Genomic DNA, 19,186 nt, shown 5'->3' with positions numbered 1-19,186 from the left:
GAGCGGGGACAGGGGCTGTCCAAGGCCAGGGTGGGGTCAGCGGAGGCGCCGGGCTTGGCTGCCCATGCACAGTCCCGCGGTGGTCCGGTAACTGCCGCTGTGGCAGCGCCCGGGAGGAGGTGGCCTGGGAGCCTGAGAGAGAGCGAGAGGGAGACCGGCAGGGAGGAGGCGGAGGCAGGGGCAGGGCCGCCGCGAGGGAGCAGGCAGGCGCGCGGCGGCTGCCCCAGGGCTGGGCGCAGAGGCCGGGCGGGGGCGGGGACTGGCCGCGCGACGGGCGCCAGGCCCGGGGCTATAGGCACGGTGCCCAGCCCCCGGCGCACGCCGAGCCGCCGCCGCCGCTGCTGCAGTCGGCATCCATCAGCGGGCGGGGGTGTCGCGGACCAGGCTGCTCCGCAGAGCCCAACGCGGCCCGGCGCGCCCGCCCCGCCCCGCGGCCTGCCGGCCCGCAGGAGCCGAGGGGGCGCCCCCCGCCCAGCCTGCCCGAGATGGGGACCCCCAGACCCAGGTAGGCACGTGCGGGGGATCAGGTGGCACGGGGGGCTAGGGGCTCGGTACCCGGAGGCCCAGCCTCCAGCCCTGGGGGAGGTCGGCACCGACCGGCAGGAACTGAGTTTGCAGGCTCTTGGCCCTCCGACCAGTGCGGGGGAGGTCCTTGCTGTTCCTCCCTACCTCCCAGGTCTGAAGCCTCCCCGAGGCCTGGAGAGAGAGGTGGGCAGGCGAGGGGGCTGACGCTTGCTGTAGGGATGAATGATTGCGCTGGGTGCTGGGCTGGCCCGCTCCGTTCTCCGAGACCACTCCTGCCGCCGCCGTGGAGGCCGAGAGCGCTCTGGATGTCTCCGTCCAGGCTTCCGATGCTGCAAGACAGCCTCTTGGCTGAAGATTGGGGTGCTGGGGAGCTCTCGCCCTCACCCTCACCCTCTGGTTACAGTCCTTTCCCCACTCGGGGCTCACTTCCCATCCCACCTCCCTTCCGATTCTCCCAAAGCTGGGGGGATAGAACTTAGCCCTAGGACCACTGAGGTTCTGGCCTGGTGTTGTCCTGACCAGAGGCTTCCCCTACCCGTTAGAGGGAGAGGACTTGTGGGTTCCAGTTGTGTCTGGCACCTTCACACTTGGGGACATCCAAGGCCCCAAGAGGCTGGGATCTTGGGGGCAGACATGGTTGTGGTGGTGAGTGACTACAGCCATCAGGGTACTTACCAGATCCTAAGGCCACTGTCTGGCAGGGCTATGGCTGGGGGTGGTCCCTGGAGACCGTAGGAGGCTGGACAAGGATGAGGAAGGGGTTCTGAGGATACGGGTCTCCTTTGCGGCACCGGCCGTGGTCCTTGCTTCCCAGCTCCCACCCCTCCCCCCCCACCCCAGAGCTCTGAGAACGCATTGGTGAGGGAGAGACACTGCCGTGTGTTCCTGCCTCCTCTGCACCCAGAGGTGGGAGTGTAAGAGGGCTGGGTTTAGGACCTCTCTGAGGCCCTGTGGGGTTCAGCTGCTGTATCTCTCCGCCACCTCCCAGCATTAGGAGTCTTCCAGATTCAGTAGCAGCTGGGCCAGGTTGAGAGCTAGGGACGCGAATGATGCCCTCAGAAGCTCCTGGAAGAATCGGTGCTGCCTGTCCCGGACAAGGGTGTGGAGAAGAGAGGCGACTGTGTGCCCGCCTGCCCACCCATTCCTCCATATGGAGCCTGCGGCAGTGGCGGCCTGTGCCAGCCTCCTCTCTGAGCCACTGTGGCCCAGGGAGGCTCTGCCAGCTCCGTGCAGAGATGAAGCTGGCTTCTGCTGGCCAGTCTGAGGTCATGCCTGCCTGCTGATCCCATGGACCAGATTTGTGTGTGTGCAGAGCATGGTTCCTTGAGGGGCCCCTCAAGGCAATCCTAGAGAAGGAGATCAGTGCAGGGGGCATTATTCCTATTAAACCCTTCCTGGGCCACATGGCCATTCCCTGGGCCCAGTTCTGTGAGCTTCATGGAGGACTGCTTCCCAGAACCGGCATGAGTGGAATACTTGGTCCTGTAGTCCTCACTCAGTAAATATTGAAACGTTGAATGAGGCTTAGAGAGGGAGAATGACTTGTCCAAGGTCACAGGCAACTGGGTGAGAGAGCCAGCACTAATGTACCCAGCTCTTCTAACTGGTTTGGGGTTTTTGCAGCCCAGATGCCTGCTTCTCTGCTGCTGCGGCTGTTCCATACACAGGACTCTGATGGGCTGGGCATTATAGCCTGGAGCCTGAGTCTACCTCTTAGGAGGGGCCTTACATTGGTCTCTCAGCCCTTGCCCGCAAAAGGTGAGAAGGAAAGGTCAGGCTGCCTCACAGATAATGTGCCAGGGCTGAGGCATAGGTGGCTGGTAGCCCTGGTCCCTCTTGGGAGTATCCAGAGCCAAGAGGATGCTGATGCCCAGGCAAGTTCTGGGCCTGAGCATGCGGGGGCAGTAGAGAGGGTCTCCTGACTAGGCCGGCTGAGGTAGGAGGTGCCTCTGTGTTCGCTCCAGCATGGGTATCCTTGTAAGCCTCTTGGGCTTCTGTGTCCCCATTTATAAAAAAAGGATAATAGGGGCTTCCCTGGTGGCACAGTGGTTGAGAGTCCGCCTGCCCATGCAGGGGACGTGGGTTCATGCCCTGGTCCGGGAAGATCCCACATGCCGCGGAGCGGCTGGGCCCGTGAGCCATGGCTGCTGAGCCTGCGCGTCCGGAGCCTGTGCTCCACAACGGGAGAGGCCACAACAGTGAGAGGCCCGCACACCGAAAAAAAAAAAAAAAAAAAGGATAATAATCTTTATCTGGAGTAATACCAATGATTACACAATCAGAGTGAGGACATTTATTGAGCACTTACTGTATGCCATGCACTGGGACAGTAAGTGCTTTGCATTATCTCACAGCAACCCTGACAAGTAGGTGCTATTATTATCTTCTTTTTACAGATGAGTAACTAAGGCTCAGAGAGATCATGTTACCTGCCTGAGGTTACACAGCTGGAAAGTGTGTGGTTGAGTCCAGAACCCCTCTCTCTACCATGGCATTGTACCTGGGGCAGTGTCTGGGAATACCAGGCTGGTGTCCAGCAGAGCCAGACACCTGATGTGCCAGGGCTGGTCCAGGTGGAGAGGTCTACGTGTTGGATCTTGCGAGGCAAGGGTGGCTCTGTGGCCCGAGTGCTCCTGTGGTCCTGAGGGGTAGGGGCAGAGAGGTACTGGCTGGGAGCCTGAGAGAGGGGTTGGCTGTGGCTTTCTGCTTCCCGGCCAGGATCCCCCGGAAGTGGGGAATGCTCTGGACTCCTTGCTCCCATTGGCTACGAGGGAAGACTGGTTGGCTCTGAGGCTGGTTGGCCCTGACACTCACCCCTGCCACATTTGATAGGAACCCAATGACCAGAAAATACAAGGGAGGGAATGCAGGGGCACCAGCTGGGACTGTGAAGAGGAGGCCCTGAGGGGAGGGGACGGGAGTGTGGGTGGGCCGGTGGGGGTGGGAGCACACTGGCACCGCTTCTTTTGTGGGCGGGAGGCTTGTGGGTGAGAATAGTCGCAGCCAACATTTATCGAGCACTTACTACATGCCAGGCACCTGCTTTAAGGGCTTAACTCATACAATCTTCACAAAACCCTTTGAGGTAGGAATTCTCCTTCCTCCCATTTTACAGATTGAGGGAGCTGAGGCTTAGCAAAGAAAAGACAGTTGCTCAAGGTCACACAGCTTGGGGAGCCAGGATTCAAATCTAGGCAGTGTGAGTCAGAGCCACATTCCTGATGGCAATGCGAGCTGCCCACAGTTTCTTCTCAGAGGTCATACTCAGTTTTGTTCAATTTGAAAAATATTCCCTGAGTACCTCCTGCAGGTCGTATATGGCTTCTGGGGAAGCATCCTCTCCTCAAGGGTCTCCCAGTCTAGCCTAGAGAGACACAGATGTGACACAGGGGAGGTAAAGGAGGTGCTATGGCCTATCTCAGCGTGGATTCCTATTCTGGTGATCAGGGGAGGCTTCAAGGAGATTGGGGCCTTTGTGCTGGGCACCAAAGGCCAAGTGGAATTTTGATAGCTCTGGGGTTAAGGGCACCCACTCCCCTGGATCAGAGGGGAGGGAAATAGGGGTGTCTTTGAAGAATGGGCAGTCTGGTGTGCATGCAGCAGATGGTGCAGGGAGCTGGGGGTGCTGGGAGGTGACTCAGAAAGTCAGCTTGTGTTTGGGTCTTTGTCAAAGCTCTGGAATCTGCCGGACCTGAGCTCTAGTCCCAGCTCCACTGTGTACTAGCCACGTGCCCTCGGGCTATCACTTAGCTGATCTGAGCCTCGGCTTCCTCATCTGTCAAATGTGGACAAACACACCTATCTGACTGAGACCACATTAGGGTTGTTATGTAAAAGACCTAGAGCAGTGCTGGCACACCACAGGGGCACAGCTAACATCAGTTCCCTCCCCCTTTAATCTCTCTCAAATGTCAGACAAAGGTGTTTCCACTTGACAAGGAGCCTGGAGGCTGCCGGAACCTTTGTGGGTGTTTGGTCTGCATGGGGTACGCGTTTGGGGCATGACAGAACCATGTCTGGGAAGGTCCTTTTGGCGACTGTAAGGACCATAAGTAACGGGTGGGCTTGGCCTTTTAGGAAAAACATCTGCACTGTGGGGCTTCCCTGGTGGCGCAGTGGTTGAGAGTCCGCCTGCTGATGCAGGGGACACGGGTTTGTGCCCCAGTCCGGGAAGATCCCACATGCCGCGGAGCAGCTAGGCCCGTGAGCCATGGCCGCTGGGCCTGCACGTCCGGAGCCTGTGCTCCGCAACGGGAGAGGCCACAACAATGAGAGGCCCACGTACCCCCCCCACCAAAAAAAATCTGCACTGTGGACTTCGAGGGCTGCCGAGGAAGGAAGGTGGAAACCGCACTGAGATGTCCCCTGGAGTGGTTGGGGGAGGAGCAGGTTGGGGTGGGGGTCATGCATTTGGTTTGCAGCCTCATGAGTTTAAGATGAAGGACTGGTCTCCCTCCAGTCATTCCAAAGGTTGTGCAGCGTCTTTGTGCATCTGGTTTTTTTTTTTTTCTTTTTACATAATTTCCTTTGGATGAATCCCCATCAGACTTCTCCCATAATAGTAGCAAATTGGCACTAAGTGCCCGACAATAGGAAGATGATTGAGAACGTTTGGGAACATCCAGTGGATAAAATAATATGCAGCCATGAACAGCCACAGAAATACTTATGGAGTTGCGCACTTGTGAAGCTCCTTTGCATCCTTTCTTCATTTCATTTCATGTCCCTGTGACAGAGGTGGGATGGGGGTTAGAGCCTTCCTGTGCATGAGGAGATTCAGGCTAGGCTCTCATCTCTTGAGGGCAGCGTTCACGTTTTCTTCATTGTTCTGTCTTCGGCATGTGGCTAAGTGATTTGCAAATGCTTGCCTGTTGAAAGAATTGATTGAGTGGACAAAGCAGAAGGGAAGTGACTTGTCCAAAGTCATGCAACCATGTCCAGGACCTGGGTCTCCTCATCCCTACTTGCTGCATTCTTCTCACTCACCACTCAGTACCTAGGAGGGGAGTAGGATGGAGAAGTTCGCAGCGAGGACTGTGGTTTAAGTCTAGTTTCTGTCCTTACTGACCGTGAGGTCTTGGCAAATCAGTTCATCTTCTTAAGCCTCAGTTTCCCCATCTGTAATATGGATAGTCCAAGTACCTGCTTTTAAGCTTGTCGTGAAGACTAAGTGATTTTAGGCATGTAAAATTCTTAGCATGGGAATTCTAGCACATTCTAGCATACAATGAAGCACCCACGAATGTTAGCTGTGTGATAATGATGACATAATAATGTGGAAATATTTCTGATACAATTAAAGTTTGTTTGTTTGTTTGTTTGTTTGTTTTGGCCACACCGTGTAGCATGCAGGATCTTAGTTCCCCGACCAGGGATCGAACCCGTGCCCCCTGCAGTGGAAGCTCGGAGTCTTAACCACTGGACCGCCAGGGAAGTCCCTCTGATACAACAAATGTTAAATAGAAAGAAACCCATAAAACTATGAGCACTCAGATTAGAGTGGTATAAAATTAGGTCTGACCATAGATACAGATTGGAAGAGAACAGGCAGAAATGGCATTACAGCAGGTACTGTGGGAAGTAAATGACTGACCCAAACAAACCTTTTTTTAAAAAAAAATATTATATTTACTTTTTCTTTTTCTTTTTTTTTTTTTTTGCGGTACGCGGGCCTCTCACTGCTGTGGCCCCTCCCATTGTGGAGCACAGGCTCCGGACGTGCAGGTCCAGCGGCCATGGCTCACGGGCTCAGCCGCTCCGCGGCACGTGGGATCCTCCCAGACTGGGGCACGAACCCGCGTCCCCTGCATCGGCAGGCGGACTCCCAACCACTGCGCCACCAGGGAAGCCCTTTTTTTTTTCTTTCTTTCTTTTTTAAACCAGAATTTAAGGTCACATTTCCACTTTTATAAATTTATTTATTTATTTATTTTTGGCTGCGTTGGGTCTTTGTTGCTGTGCGTGGGCTTTCTCTAGTTGTGTTCTCTAGTTGTGGCGAGCAGGGCCTACTCTTCGTTGCGGTGCGCAGGCTTCTCATTGCGATGGCTTCTCTTGTTGTGGAGCACGGTCTCTAGGTGCACGGGCTTCAGTAGTTGTGGCTCGTGGGCTCTAGAGTGCAGGCTTAGTAGTCGTGGCGCACGGGCTTAGTTGCTCCACGGCATGTGGGATCTTCCCGGACCAGGGCTTGAACCCATGTCCCCTTCATTGGCAGGCGGATTCTCAACCACTTCGCCACGAGGGAAGCCCGCTTTTTCTTTCATTTTATTTACAAAAGATTTATGTGAAGAATCCTAATAATTCAGAAGCATATTCTCTCTGTGGCTCCCCAACCAAAATCCTTTTCTCCAGAAGTAGCCAATGATAACAGTGTGATGTGTGTCCTCCAAAATTTTCTTCTATGCCTACATAAACATACAAACCAGAATGGGACCATAACTTGCATTATTGTTTTACAATGTACATTTTTTCATTTTATATGCTGACATCTTTCGCTGTCAGTGTATATGAAATCCATCTCAAAAATGTTCACAATAGATATGTAATACTTTTGTAATTCATTTTTCTTTTTTTAAAAATTAATTAATTAATTAATTTTTGGCTGTGTTGGGTCTTCGTTGCTGCGTGCAGGCTCTCCCCAGTTGCGGCGAACAGGGGCCACTCTTCTTTGCAGTGTGCGGGCTTCTCATTGCGGTGGCTTCTCTTGTTGCGGAGCTCGGGCTCCAGACCTGAGGGCTTCAGTATTTGTGGCACGTGGGCTCAGTAGTTGTGGCTTGTGGGCTCAGTAGTTGTGGCTCACGGGCTCTAGAGCGCAGGCTCGGTAGTTGTGGTGTATGGGCTTAGTTGCTCCGCGTCATGTGAGATCCTCCCAGACCAGGGCTTGAACCCCTGTCCCCTGCATTGGCAGGTGGATTCCTAACCATTGCGCCACCAGGGAGGCCCCTGTAATTCATTTTTCAATGGATAAATCCTAGTTCATTTGGCCATCAACAGGGGGTTGATGGACATGTAAAGTTGTTTCCAATTTTACTCTATTCTGAATAACGCTGACAATGAACTTTCCTAGTGTTTAAACAAAGTCAAGTGAGAGAGATTCAGAAACTGCGAGATCACGAAGCGTTGCCAAGGAAGGTCTGCTGCTTCTCCTGTCTTCTTTCCCCTCCTCGCCTCCCTTCTCAGCGGAGCCTGGAACCCGAGGAGGCAAGGACACTGCTCCAAAGCCCATGTTTGTAACTTCAGCTCCGTGCTCCCTCTCACCAACTGCTGATTGGTGAGGTCCAAGCGAATGATGATAATAAACGGATCCTTTAGATTGTAAAGCACCCTGCATGTGGGAGGGGTTGATACTGCTGTTATTATTTCTACATCCAGAGCAACGGTAGCTTAGGTTACGTGGTTGACAGCAAGTCGGAGGTGGTGGGATGTAGCAGGATCAAGGGGGAAGGGCATGGGGCTGTGAGTCAGCAGACCTGGGTCCACGTCCTGGCTCTACTCAAACTGAGTAGTTGTGTGACCTTGGCCAGCTGAGCCTACCTGGGGAATAAACCTCCCTATCTCGGGTGACCCTTGTGGAGCTCACAGGAGACGAAGCCTGGAAGCTCATTGTCCGGCTCTCAGAGGATGTCCCGCCAGAGGGAGGTCTCTGTCTTCCTTTGCAGTCGTCAGTGTGGTCCAAGCGGGAGGCATTTCTCCTTTCTGATGCTGTTACTCTGCAGTTCTGGGCATGTCATGTGGTCCCTGGCCTACAACTACACATCAGTCTGTGGCTCCGCGGTGGCACGTGAAACCTTTGGGCAAGAAGCCAGTGCTGACGGGTGGCAGCCTCTTCACATTGCTTGGTTTTATTTAACGTGGTGCCCATGGGTACCGCGGGCCTCTGACAAATTGCCGTCTCCCCACTGCCGTGTGCGGACCTGAGCATCAGTGGGAATGACTGCAGGCCCAGCTCCTGTTTCCACCCCTCTGACTCCATTAGGGGACCGGCTGGTAGGGCGGCACAGTCCCCCTCCTCCCTCCTCACAGGCGGTCATTTCATTCATGTCCACCTGGAGATTGTCACTCAAGGAAGTGAATGTTCCGTACTGGGGAGATCCCGATGGCAATTGACATCATCCCCAGAGGGGAAGGATAGTAGGCGTTCGCTCTCTCTCATGGCGTTTTTTCTTTTAATTCTTTTCTTTTTCTTTTCTGACTCCTAAGTAATACATGCTCACAGTAGAAAAATTATGTAACACAGAGAACCCCCTTTAAAAAGCCCCCAAAATTCCTGCTCTAAGGGAATGGTATTGGTAACATTTGAGCCTTTAGACTCAGAACTCAAGATGAGAATTTCTAATGTTTCTTGAGCACTAACTGGGAGTTTTGGCATGTAAGTGCTTTACGGCCATGGTCCGATTCTGTTTTCATAGTAAACCTGTGAGGTGGGTAAGATTATCACCGTGATTTTACAGATGAAGACACTGAGTCACAGGGAAGTTAAGGGAATGTTCAAGGTCTCCAGCCTCCTATTTTATCCTGAACCACTAGACTAGACTGCCTCTTCCCAATTTCTCCTCCCCTCCCTCTCTAATTCATATATCTATTTAGGATCAGGTGGTGTATCAGTCAGATTCTGGCAGAAAACAGAATTCCACTCAGATGCTTCAACTTGGAGAAGTTAATAAAGCTGCGAGCTGGGTTAAGGGAACCCACAAGGGGTACCCGCAAACTCACAGTGACAGAAGCTGTTACCTCCCTTTGGCCTGAATGAACAGAGGGAGGGAATGGTGTTACCAGAATTCAGTGATGGCTGGGCCTGTGCAAGGAGCTGTCACAGAGGCGGCGGCGGGGGGGGTGGGTGGGTGGGTTCAGCCACCACCAGCACCACAGGAAGGGCAGTTGGGAAGATATACCCCTGTCCCTCTCTGCTCCACCCTCTGACCTCCTGCCAGTGCCTCCCATTGGCCAAAGGCAACCAGAGGTTAGCAGGCAAGGGAGTTCAAAGGATAGTCCAAAGGCTCATCCTCCTGCTTCTTTGAGCAGGGCATGGTTCTGGGGGTGCAGATGAGGACCAACAGCCCAGGAGATGGTTGTAGGGGGACGGGGAAGATGTACTCCCTGGTTTCCCCCAAAGAAAGAAGGATTATCCTGGTAACTCTGATCATTGAAAACATCATTCAGAACAGAAGAATCTCACTTTCTGCCTAGCATTCTGTTTGTTTTGGTGTTTTCCACACCCTGTCCGTTTCTTTCTCTCTCCACTCCTTCCTACCGTTAGTTCCTACCTGGTTCAGCATTCCCACAAACACCTGGGTAAAAGTCATCAGTCTCAGATTTAGAGCAGAACCTTCCTGGCTAGGGAGTGATTGTTCATGACCATGGGCCACTTGTGGCTGTGTGTGACCCCATGCTGTTCCATTGCTATGTGTATGTATGCAAAGGCACGCTTCCGGTACACATGTCGTAAACATATGTGATGTACTCTCCCTTGTCTTTAGCGTGACTGTAACTTTTGTGTTTCAAAGTCCTTTTGTTCTCTGAAACATCCTTTCTCTACACAGCCCTGCTCTGAAGTGGGAGGACAGGAGCTCTCATCCTTATTTGACAAATGGGGAAACTGATGCTCAGAAAGGGGAGGTGACTCACCCAAGGCCCATCAGATAGGAAGTGGCAGAACTGAAACAAGAAACAGTGGTCCTGATTTTGAATTCAGCTCTTCCAAGTGTATTTGCCTTTCAATCTTGGGAAGTTTTTCCTTAGCCAGCTTCACCCCTGGGAGAAATTATTCAGCACGAACCCCCTGAGGCTGCTGAAATGTCATGTAGTGGGACGGACTTTGGAGCCAGAGAGACTTGGCACACCTTGGGCAAATCGGTAGACCTCTTTGGGTCTCTGTGTCCTCATCAGTAAAATCAGGAGGAAAATAATCAGGAGTTCGGATGGAAAAGTCATCTGCGTAAGGTCTGATAAGTTGTCAGGACAGGCAGCCAGAAAGGCTCCCGAGGTGAATGCAGCCCAGGTCTCTAGACTTATCTCATTGGTGTCCCATCCACCCATCACCCATGTGTTTTTCCATTTATCCATCTACCCATCCATCTGACTCCAGACTCCCTGGGTTTGAATTCTGACACTGCTATTTACTGGCTGTGTGATCTTGGGCAAGTTACTTTACTTCTCAGTGCTTTAGTTTCTTCTTTTGTAAAATGGAGATATTAAGAGTACCTATTATAGGTTATTATGAAGATTAAATGAGTTAATTGATGTAACATGCTTAGATCAGTGCCTGGTAAATAGCAAACTCTATAAATGTTAGCTTTATTGTTGTTATTTATTAAGAACTGCACTAAGCCCTGGGGAAAATGGCAAATGAGACAGATAAATTTTTTTTTTTTTTTTTTTTGGGCCACGCTGCACAGCTTGTGGGATCTTAGTTCCCTGACCAGAGATCAAACTCAGGCCTCCTGCAGTGGAAGCGCAGAGTCTTAACCACTGGACCGTCAGGGAATTCCTGAGACAGATAAATTTTTGTCTTTGTGGAGTTTATATTCTAGAGGAGGAATAGAAACAAATAAGTAAGTCAGTCAATCAGTATAAGTTCCGTTTGTGAACTTATGAAAAAACCAAGCCCGGCATGCTTGCTTCATGGGAACAGAGTTTCTGTTTGAGGGGCGATGAAAAATTTTGGAAATAGGTGGTAGTGGTTGTTGTACAACACTGTGAATGTAATTAATGCCCCTGAATTGTTACACTTAAAAGTGGTTAAAATGGCAAAAACAAAATAAAGCAAAACCGAGAAAACAGCTGTAACCAAAAAAAATAGAAGGAGGGACCTACTTTACACAGAGTGGTCAAGGAGCACATAGATTGAGATCTGAAAGGTGAGAGATGTCAAGAGACAGGGGACAAGCCCACTGTCCCTGCAGAGGGACCATTAAGGGCAACCCCAAGACAGGGGCAAGCCTGGCGTGGCTGAGGTGCAGACAGAAAGCCAGTGTGACACCGTCATCACAGTAATGGTGGGAATAGGGGTGGGAAAGTAGTGGGAGCTGAAGCAGGGGCTGTGTGCAGGGACCCAGAGCTTTGATAAAGAATTTCTGTTTTATTTTGATGGGAGGTCATTGGAGGTTTTAAAGAGGGCATCCAGTGGAGGTTTGAAGAAATCCTTGTGGCTGCTCTGTGGAGAATAAACCCTGAGAGGGCCCGAGTGGCTACAGGGAGGCCATGGAAGAGGTAGGGCAGCCATGCAGGCAGGAGCTGAGAGTGGCTTGGACCTGGACGGAGGTGGGGATGGAGAAAAAGAACAAATCCAATTTACTGGGCTCAGAGATGCTGAGTCATGCTAACCCTGGTGAGACAGCTTGATGTATAAACCGGTCGATTCATTTTTAATGAGAGGTGCAACTGCAGGCCAAGTGGATATTGCCTCTTCTGGGCAAGGACACCCTCTTCCTTCAGGCCACCGAGCTGGAAAGCCACAGCGTCTGAAGGCTGCTTAGTGACCCCTGAAGGCAAACCTGGGGATCCAGCCAGTGGTTGCAATGTTGAAGAGCATCAGAGGCTGACAGCCTGCTGAGCTGGCCCCAGAGGGGGCCAGGCAAGCATGCTGGGCCTCACTGGGCCCCTCTCTTCCAGACAGGGCTGGCGCAGGCACTGTCAGAATTTACCGCTCTGGCTGACCTTTCCCTTTTCTAATCCTGTGCATTTGGGTTTTCATATGTTAGTGTCGTCAGTTAGGCTTTGCCGGCCTCTGTCTCCCTCTATCCATCTGTTCTGGGTGGGCACTTCTTTTTTGTTTTTTTCTGGCCGCACCACGTGGCATGTGGGATCTGAGTTCCCCGACCAGGGATTCAACCCATGCCCCCTGCAGTGGGAGCGTGGAGTCTTAGCACTGGACCACCAAGGAAGTTCCTGGGTGGCCACTTCTAAACTCCTGCTTCGCAGACCACTCCCCACTCTGGCTTCCCATTACTGCTTGTAATTCTGGACCCTCTCAGGGTTGTTTTATTGGGTGCCCTCTTTATGTTATTTTCCTGAATCTCCATCACCTCCCTGAGAGGGGGGGAAGACTGTCTCTGTTTTATAGGTGAGGTGACCTAGGCTCAGAGGAGTGAAGTCTCTTGCCCAAGGTCCCAGAGTGAGCTAGTGGTGGAGCCGGGCTCCGTGTCTAGGTCTGGCTGACCTGGGTCTGCCCCCTGCCTTGCTGCCCTGAATGGAGGGGTCCATGAGATGACTGTGTATGGAGTCCCTGATGCTGGGCCTGGCCCGCAGTGGCTCAGCAATGGGAGTCTTGCCCTTTCCAGCAGAGTAACACTTCTGACTCTTGCAAAGCTTCCAGCCCCCATCCCCCCACCGCACTCCTTCCCTTCTCCCTGACTCCAGCCTGTCCCTCCTGCCAGGCTGGGTGGAGCTCACCTTTATAGCCTTCTTGTTCCAAGGAGTCAGGATGTCAAGGCTCCTCCCTGTCCTCCCGCACAGCCCTACTTATTCCCACATCTGGGCGTTTGCCTGCTTAGTGACTCAGCCCAAATGCCCTGCCTGCCATCTCCTGTCTAGATTCTCCCTTTTTTTCAAAACCTAACTCCCTCACCCTGCACTCCCTACCCTATAAGTCTTCTTTGGGAACTCCAGGCCATACTCCTGATCGCCAGGTCCCAGAATCTTCTAGAGGCTAAAATGTACACTGGCAAATCTAAGTCACATCCTGGGTGAGTATCATCCTCCCGTGTTGCGATGAGCTCCACAGGAACCAGCACATGTCCCTCTGGGTCCCCTACAGTGCCTGGCCGGCTTGGCTGCGCAGCGGGCTCCATCAGTCTGTGCTGACCTGGGCCTGGGCAGAACTGTGCCCATGTGACTGGCTGTGGCCGAAGCCAAGGCCAGGTTCTTGGCTCGCTTTCTGTGCCCCAGTGAGAGAACCATGCCGTTATCCCTGGACTTGTGAGATACAGAAGGATCTCATCATAGGTTTAAAAAATAATAATGTGATTTTTCTTTTTAATTCATAACTTTTTTTAGAATTTAAACAGATTTTATTTATCTCTTTCTCATCCTGTCATACCAGGCCATGTGCATTGGAAAAATTTATTTTTTAACATCTAGTTTTTTTAAATCATTCAAGAAATCTCCAAGTATAGTAGAAAAAATGAGAACTACAGTTAAACAGAAAGAAGAAAAAAATAATTTGTATACCTGCCTTCTAGAAACAACCATAGTTAATATACTTTGCTGAAATTTCTGGAACTGTATGTGTGCATTAATCAAAATAGGGTCAATCTGTACAAACTGTTGTGTATCATGCTTTTTCACTCTGGTGAAAGTTTTCCGTGATTCCATGACTTTTGAAAAATATATATATATATTTATTTATTTGGCTGCATCGGGTCTTAGCTGCAGCACACGGGATATTTCGTTGCAGCGTGTGGGCTTCCCTCTAGTTGTGGCGCACGGGCTCCAGAGCTCATGGGCTCAGCAGTTGGGACAGACGGGCTCTCCAGTTGTGGCGTGTGGGCTCTGCAGGGCACAGGCTTAGTTGCCCCCCGGATGTGGGATCTTAGTTCCCCAACCAGGTATTGAACCCACGTCCCCTTCATTGGAAGGTGGATTCTTAACCACTGGACCACCAGCGAAGTCCCTTCCATGATATATATATATTTTAAAAATTTATTTACTTATTTTTGGCTGCGTTGGGTCTTTGTTGCTGTGCGTGGGCTTTCTCTAGTTGCAGCAAGAGGGGCTACTCTTTGTTGCAGTGCACGGGCTTCTCATTGTGGTGGCTTCTCTTGTTGCGGAGCATGGGCTCTAGGTGCTCGGGCTTCAGTAGTTGCGGTACATGGGCTCAGTAGTTGTGGCGCGCAGGCTCAGTAGTTGTGGCACACAGGATTAGTTGCTCCGCGGCATGTGGGATCTTCCTGGACCAGGGCTCGAACCCTGCATTGACAGACGGATTCTTAACCACTGTTCCACCAGGGAGGTCCCACTCAGGCCTCTTTTGCTCTCTGGGTCTCACCTGTAAAAGAAGAGGAGACTAATTATCTCAGAAGGCTTCCAGCTCCTTTCCTCTGAGGTTCTCCCAGCACCAGGCAGTGCCAGCAGCCTCTGCTGGAGACCTGGGTGGTGAAAGACTGGGATATTTATTTAAGATTACTCTCCTGGCTATTTCCAAGATGATGCAGGCCCAGGGAAGGTTCAGAGAGTATGGACTGAAATCAGACTGAGGCAGAGGTGGGAGTAGATGCACTGGGCTCCCTGGACCCATGAGGGGCATGTGGATTCTGCTTCTCCCAGCACAAAACATACAGATTAGTCTATGTGTTCTGGTTTTTTTGAAGCAAAATTAAGCAGGCATTTATTTTAAGGGTTCTTCCCTGTAGGCCTTATCTAGCATTATGGCTGATATCCTCCAGTGAGGGCTTAGAAGAAATCCAGAGCCAGGCAGATATGTCTCAGTTTGACACCATGAGGCTGTGAGCCCCCCTGGAGCAGCTCTTCTTGCTTTGAGCTCTGGCACAGAGTCAGCACTTAGTGTCATATAAGCAACAGAGGGCCTTTATTTAACTATGGCTTTAAATTATACCCTTAAAGCCCGGGGTAATGACGTGAGTGGAAAGCATTTTTGGGTGGGGTTGAGGCAATGTGGACTAAGGCCTTCCCTTCCTCCTCATCTTCTTAACAGTGGCATCCGTAACAGCAGACCCTCTCATTTGTGCTATGAGCTCCAGCTTACAAAGTGTTCCACTCATTATCCACGAGGTGGGAATTGAGGATGCTCGTGACCTCTCTAGGGCCCTAGAGATGTTGGGTGGCTGAGTGGGGTGCTCAGGGCCCCTGACTTTCTGTCCAGTGCTCCTTGCTTTGGGTGGGGCTGGTGGCCCCTGGAAGGCAGGGGGAGAAACTGAAGAATAAAAAGGAAATGTGGGGCTGGGGCTTGGAGCATGTGCACAGCCCAGGGTGAATCCTGCGTCTGTCTGTCTAACTGCCCATCCAAGGCCCCATGGTGGGTGGGGTGAGGGAGGGACCTGCCAAGTCTCATCTGGATCTTTCTCATTTAGTATGATGGATTCAGAGGAAGGCTTTAGACTCGGGGGTGCGGGTTCCTGCTCATTTCTCTGTTACCCGGTTTTAGCTCCAAACTTTTTTTTTTTGAGAGGTTTGTTTTCACCAATGGGGGTTGGAAATGGGTGCTTTTGCCTTCCTAAAAACAAACAAACAACACGGGTTAAAAAAATATAGGGGTGGGATAGGGAGGGTGGGAGGGAGGGAGACGCAAGAGGGAAGAGATATGGGAACATATGTATATGTATAACAGATTCACTTTGTTATAAAGCAGAAACTAGCACACCATTGTAAAGCAATTATACCCCAATAAAGATGTTAAAAAATATATATATAGATGTATTTTTAAAATTATACAAGTAATTCCAAAGTGTATGAAGTAGAAAATGAAGCTCCCTCTCTTATCCCACCCTGTGGAACTCTTTTTCCTCTGTCTAATTCTGAATTATTAACCTCTCTTAACAGTTTGGTAAGTATCCTTTCAGATCTTTTACTACATGTGTACAAACACAAAGGTGTATTGTTGAGGTTATTGGTATATTTTTTTAATATAAAAATGGGACCATGCCATTCTTTCTTTCTCTCTCTTTCTTTCTCTCTCTCCTTTTCTCTCTTTGCAATTTGCTTATTCCAAAGAGAAGCTGGGCAACAGGTCCTTGATTCTCTGAAATCTCCTCACTTCCTGCTCTGAGGGGGAAATGATAAGAATAGTCGGTGGCAGAGATAATTTCTAAGTCCCTCACTTTTTGGATGAGTCCTAGTGAGACCAACCGACTGCCCATTTGTGGCAGATGTGGAGCCCGAGCCCAGTTCACCTGACTTTGACATCATCAGGGCTATATGTTTTTTAAGAGTACCTTCCTGCGTTATCCCTTTAAGTACATCCTGACAACACCCCTGTGAAGTCAGGGGGCAGGAATTATTGAGGCTTGGGGCATGAAGAGCCTTGTCCGATGTCAGGGCTGGAAAGGCCGGGAGCACAGGGCTCTTTGGGTTGAGTTCCATTTATCCCACATTGATTGAGGGGCTACCGTGTGCCAGGTGCTGTAGTGGGAGAGACAGCCTGGCCAAGGGCCTGCCTGGAGGTGGTCACTGACTGTCCCTGGTGCTCTTGGCAGAGTGGGGCCCCCTGGAGAGACTCTCCTCGCCCTTAGGAAGGGCCCTGATTCCAGACCTGGGCCAAGAGCTTGGAGTCCCTGAGGAGCTATATGGGCACAAGGGTGGGTGGGGGTCTGTGACCTCGGCTGTTGCCACCGAGCCCTCACTTCTCATGACTCTGTCCCCATCCTCACTTCCTCTGTCTCTCCCTCCCTCCCTCCTCCTTCTCTCTGTGACTCTTTGTCCGTTTGTCTCCATCTGTCTCTCTCCACGTGTGGTTCCTGTGCCCCTCGCACCGTTCTGTCGCACCATTGCTGCCCCTCTCTCCCATCGCGTGCTCTCTCCTTTGCGCCAATGCAGGCGTGCTGGTCACCATGACAACAGAGACAGGCCCAGATTCTGAGGTGAAGAAGGCTCAGGAGGAGGCCCCGCAGCAGCCTGAGGCAGCCGCCGCAGCTACTACCCCTGTGACCCCCGCGGGCCACGGCCATCCCGAGGCCAACTCCAATGAGAAGCATCCGCCCCATCAGGACGCTCGGCCCGCCGAACAGGTGTGTGCCTGAGAGCATGGGATCCGTCTTCCTGCCCAGCCAGTCCTCCAGAAGGGAGGCAAGAAGGAAACTGATATGTATTATTGACCCATTACATGCCAAGCACTGTGCAGGGGGCATAGTGTTCATTTCTATAATTAATTCTCTGAGACCTAAGAAGGTAACTATTGATTTCCCCATTTTACACTTGGGGAAACAGAGGCTCAGCAGGATGAAGTGAGTTACCCAAAGTCACTTTGCTATAAAGTGACAGAAGTGCAAGTCAGATCTAGATCTGATTTTGAAAATCGGTGTTCTTTCGACTTTATTTTCCTATCCCCCAAGGCTGTCCATTCTAGCGGGGCAAGCCCAGGGTGACTGCAGAGCAAAATTCATCACCCTAAAAAGAGACAGAGGACTTGGGGGTTCATCTGGCCATTGAATTCACACCTCCCCTAATTCACAGCTGGACCGGAGAGGGCAGGGACTTGGCCAAGGTCATTGAGGGTGTCAGTGACAGAGTTAGGACTAGTGGGCAGGGCTCTGACCTCCCTTCCCTCCACTAGATCAGTCCCAGCCTCATGCTAGACCCAGTGACAGACTGAGGAGGCGGAGACCATGTCCTGATCACTCACGCACTGTTCTCGGCAGATAGGACAGCTCTGGCCTCTGAGTCTGGTTTTTGTGGGACGCTCCAGCCTGCAGGGGAACAGTGGACCCCTCGTATGAGCCCACCCATTGTACGCAGAAGCTCTGGCTCTCTTCCTGCACACACCCACCATAGACCGTGGTCACCTGGAGGGGTCTTAGGGGGCAGTGGCTCTCATTTTGGGGTCTGTCTGAGCCCCAGCTGCATCCTTACTGCATCTCATTTGGACGCAAAGCTATGGTTTCTAGCCCGCTGACTAAACCCTTCCCTTTGTTGGACCTGCAGAGCCTAGACATGGAGGAGAAGGACTTCGGGGAGGCCGATGGCCTGTCGGAGAGGACCACACCCAGCAAGGCCCAGAAATCGCCCCAGAAGATTGCCAAGAAATACAAGAGTGCCGTCTGCCGAGTCACGCTGCTCGATGCCTCTGAGTATGAGTGTGAGGTGGAGGTAGGGAGCACCACAGGCCCCATCCTTGGTCGACCGTCCTCAGAGCCAGGACAGGCCTCTGTGCGCATTCAGCCTGGGCCAAGCCAGAGGGCATCCACTCTTCAAGGAGGCCTGGACCGACTGCCGCGCCCTGGGGAGTTGACCCGGCCAGCCCTCCTTTGCACAGATGGTGGCACCGAGGCCCGCAGAGGGCTCTTCTGATTGCAGATAGTGTTAGGCGAGGCACAGGGCTGGTGCCAGGAAAAGGCTTCTCAGGGTGGCTGTACCTCGGCAAGGAGTCACCGTTTCGGGGCTGATCTGTAGCCTGGTAGGACCTGGGCTCTTTCATCTCACCCAGCAGACGCTGAGGTTTCAACCAGAATCATTTTCATGTATATAATGGGTGTGGAGAAGGGTTCTCCCTGTGAAGCACCCTATCCAGGGCACCAGGACAAACTGGTCACTCGAGGCTTCCATGATGAGGTGTCCCCCAGGCATAGGGAGGTGGCCCATTGGAAGGACCCTCCCCCCCAGGCTGTGGAGACACCCTGTGGCATGGCTCTGGCCCACAGTGGGTGGCTGGGCAGACACCTCCTCTCTGGGGTCAGCCCTCCTGGTCCCACATGTAGCATCTCCCTTTCCTGCACAGGCTGGAACTCCCACCCGAATTCTGAGCTCTCACTCACCCCCTTTGAGGTTCTGCCCTGGTCCAGGCACCATCCTGGCCCGTCCACGTGTATGGAAGAGTCCAGAGGGTGGCCTTACTGCTGAGAGTTACAGGACCCATCTCCCTTTCTCCTCCGATCCCTGGTCTTAAGGGACCGACTTCTGAGGCCTGGGAGGCTGGCTCTGTCGCCTTTGGGTTGGTTTTTTTTTTTTTTTTTTTTTTTTTTATGTTTTTTTTTTTTCACAGAAGGGTGTCAGGGGG

At 52.0% G+C, this 19,186-nt stretch overlaps 1 protein-coding gene across 3 annotated transcripts in view; it reads left to right on the top strand.

Annotated features, from left to right (window-relative positions):
- Window positions 1–351: 351 nt before the first annotated feature.
- EPB41L1 (erythrocyte membrane protein band 4.1 like 1) overlaps window positions 352–19,186 on the top strand; it is a 70,004-nt gene continuing 51,169 nt past the window's right edge. For 2 of the 3 annotated variants that reach the window (XM_007447753.1, XM_007447752.1), the window contains exon 1: window positions 18,121–18,279. In XM_007447753.1, the coding sequence (XP_007447815.1) occupies window positions 18,124–18,279 (156 nt within the window). In that variant the 5' untranslated portion in view covers window positions 18,121–18,123. Of the gene's footprint in view, window positions 506–17,010; window positions 17,202–18,114; window positions 18,280–19,186 lie in introns of those variants that run through there. The other variant, XM_007447751.1, reaches the window with a different exon arrangement.

The sequence above is a fragment of the Lipotes vexillifer genome, unplaced genomic scaffold, assembly GCF_000442215.2.
Source record: "Lipotes vexillifer unplaced genomic scaffold, Lipotes_vexillifer_v1.1 scaffold397, whole genome shotgun sequence".
In the NCBI taxonomy this organism is placed as follows: domain Eukaryota; kingdom Metazoa; phylum Chordata; class Mammalia; order Artiodactyla; family Lipotidae; genus Lipotes; species Lipotes vexillifer.
Note: the sequence above shows the minus strand (reverse complement) of the source record. Positions and strands in the feature narration are given on the sequence as shown.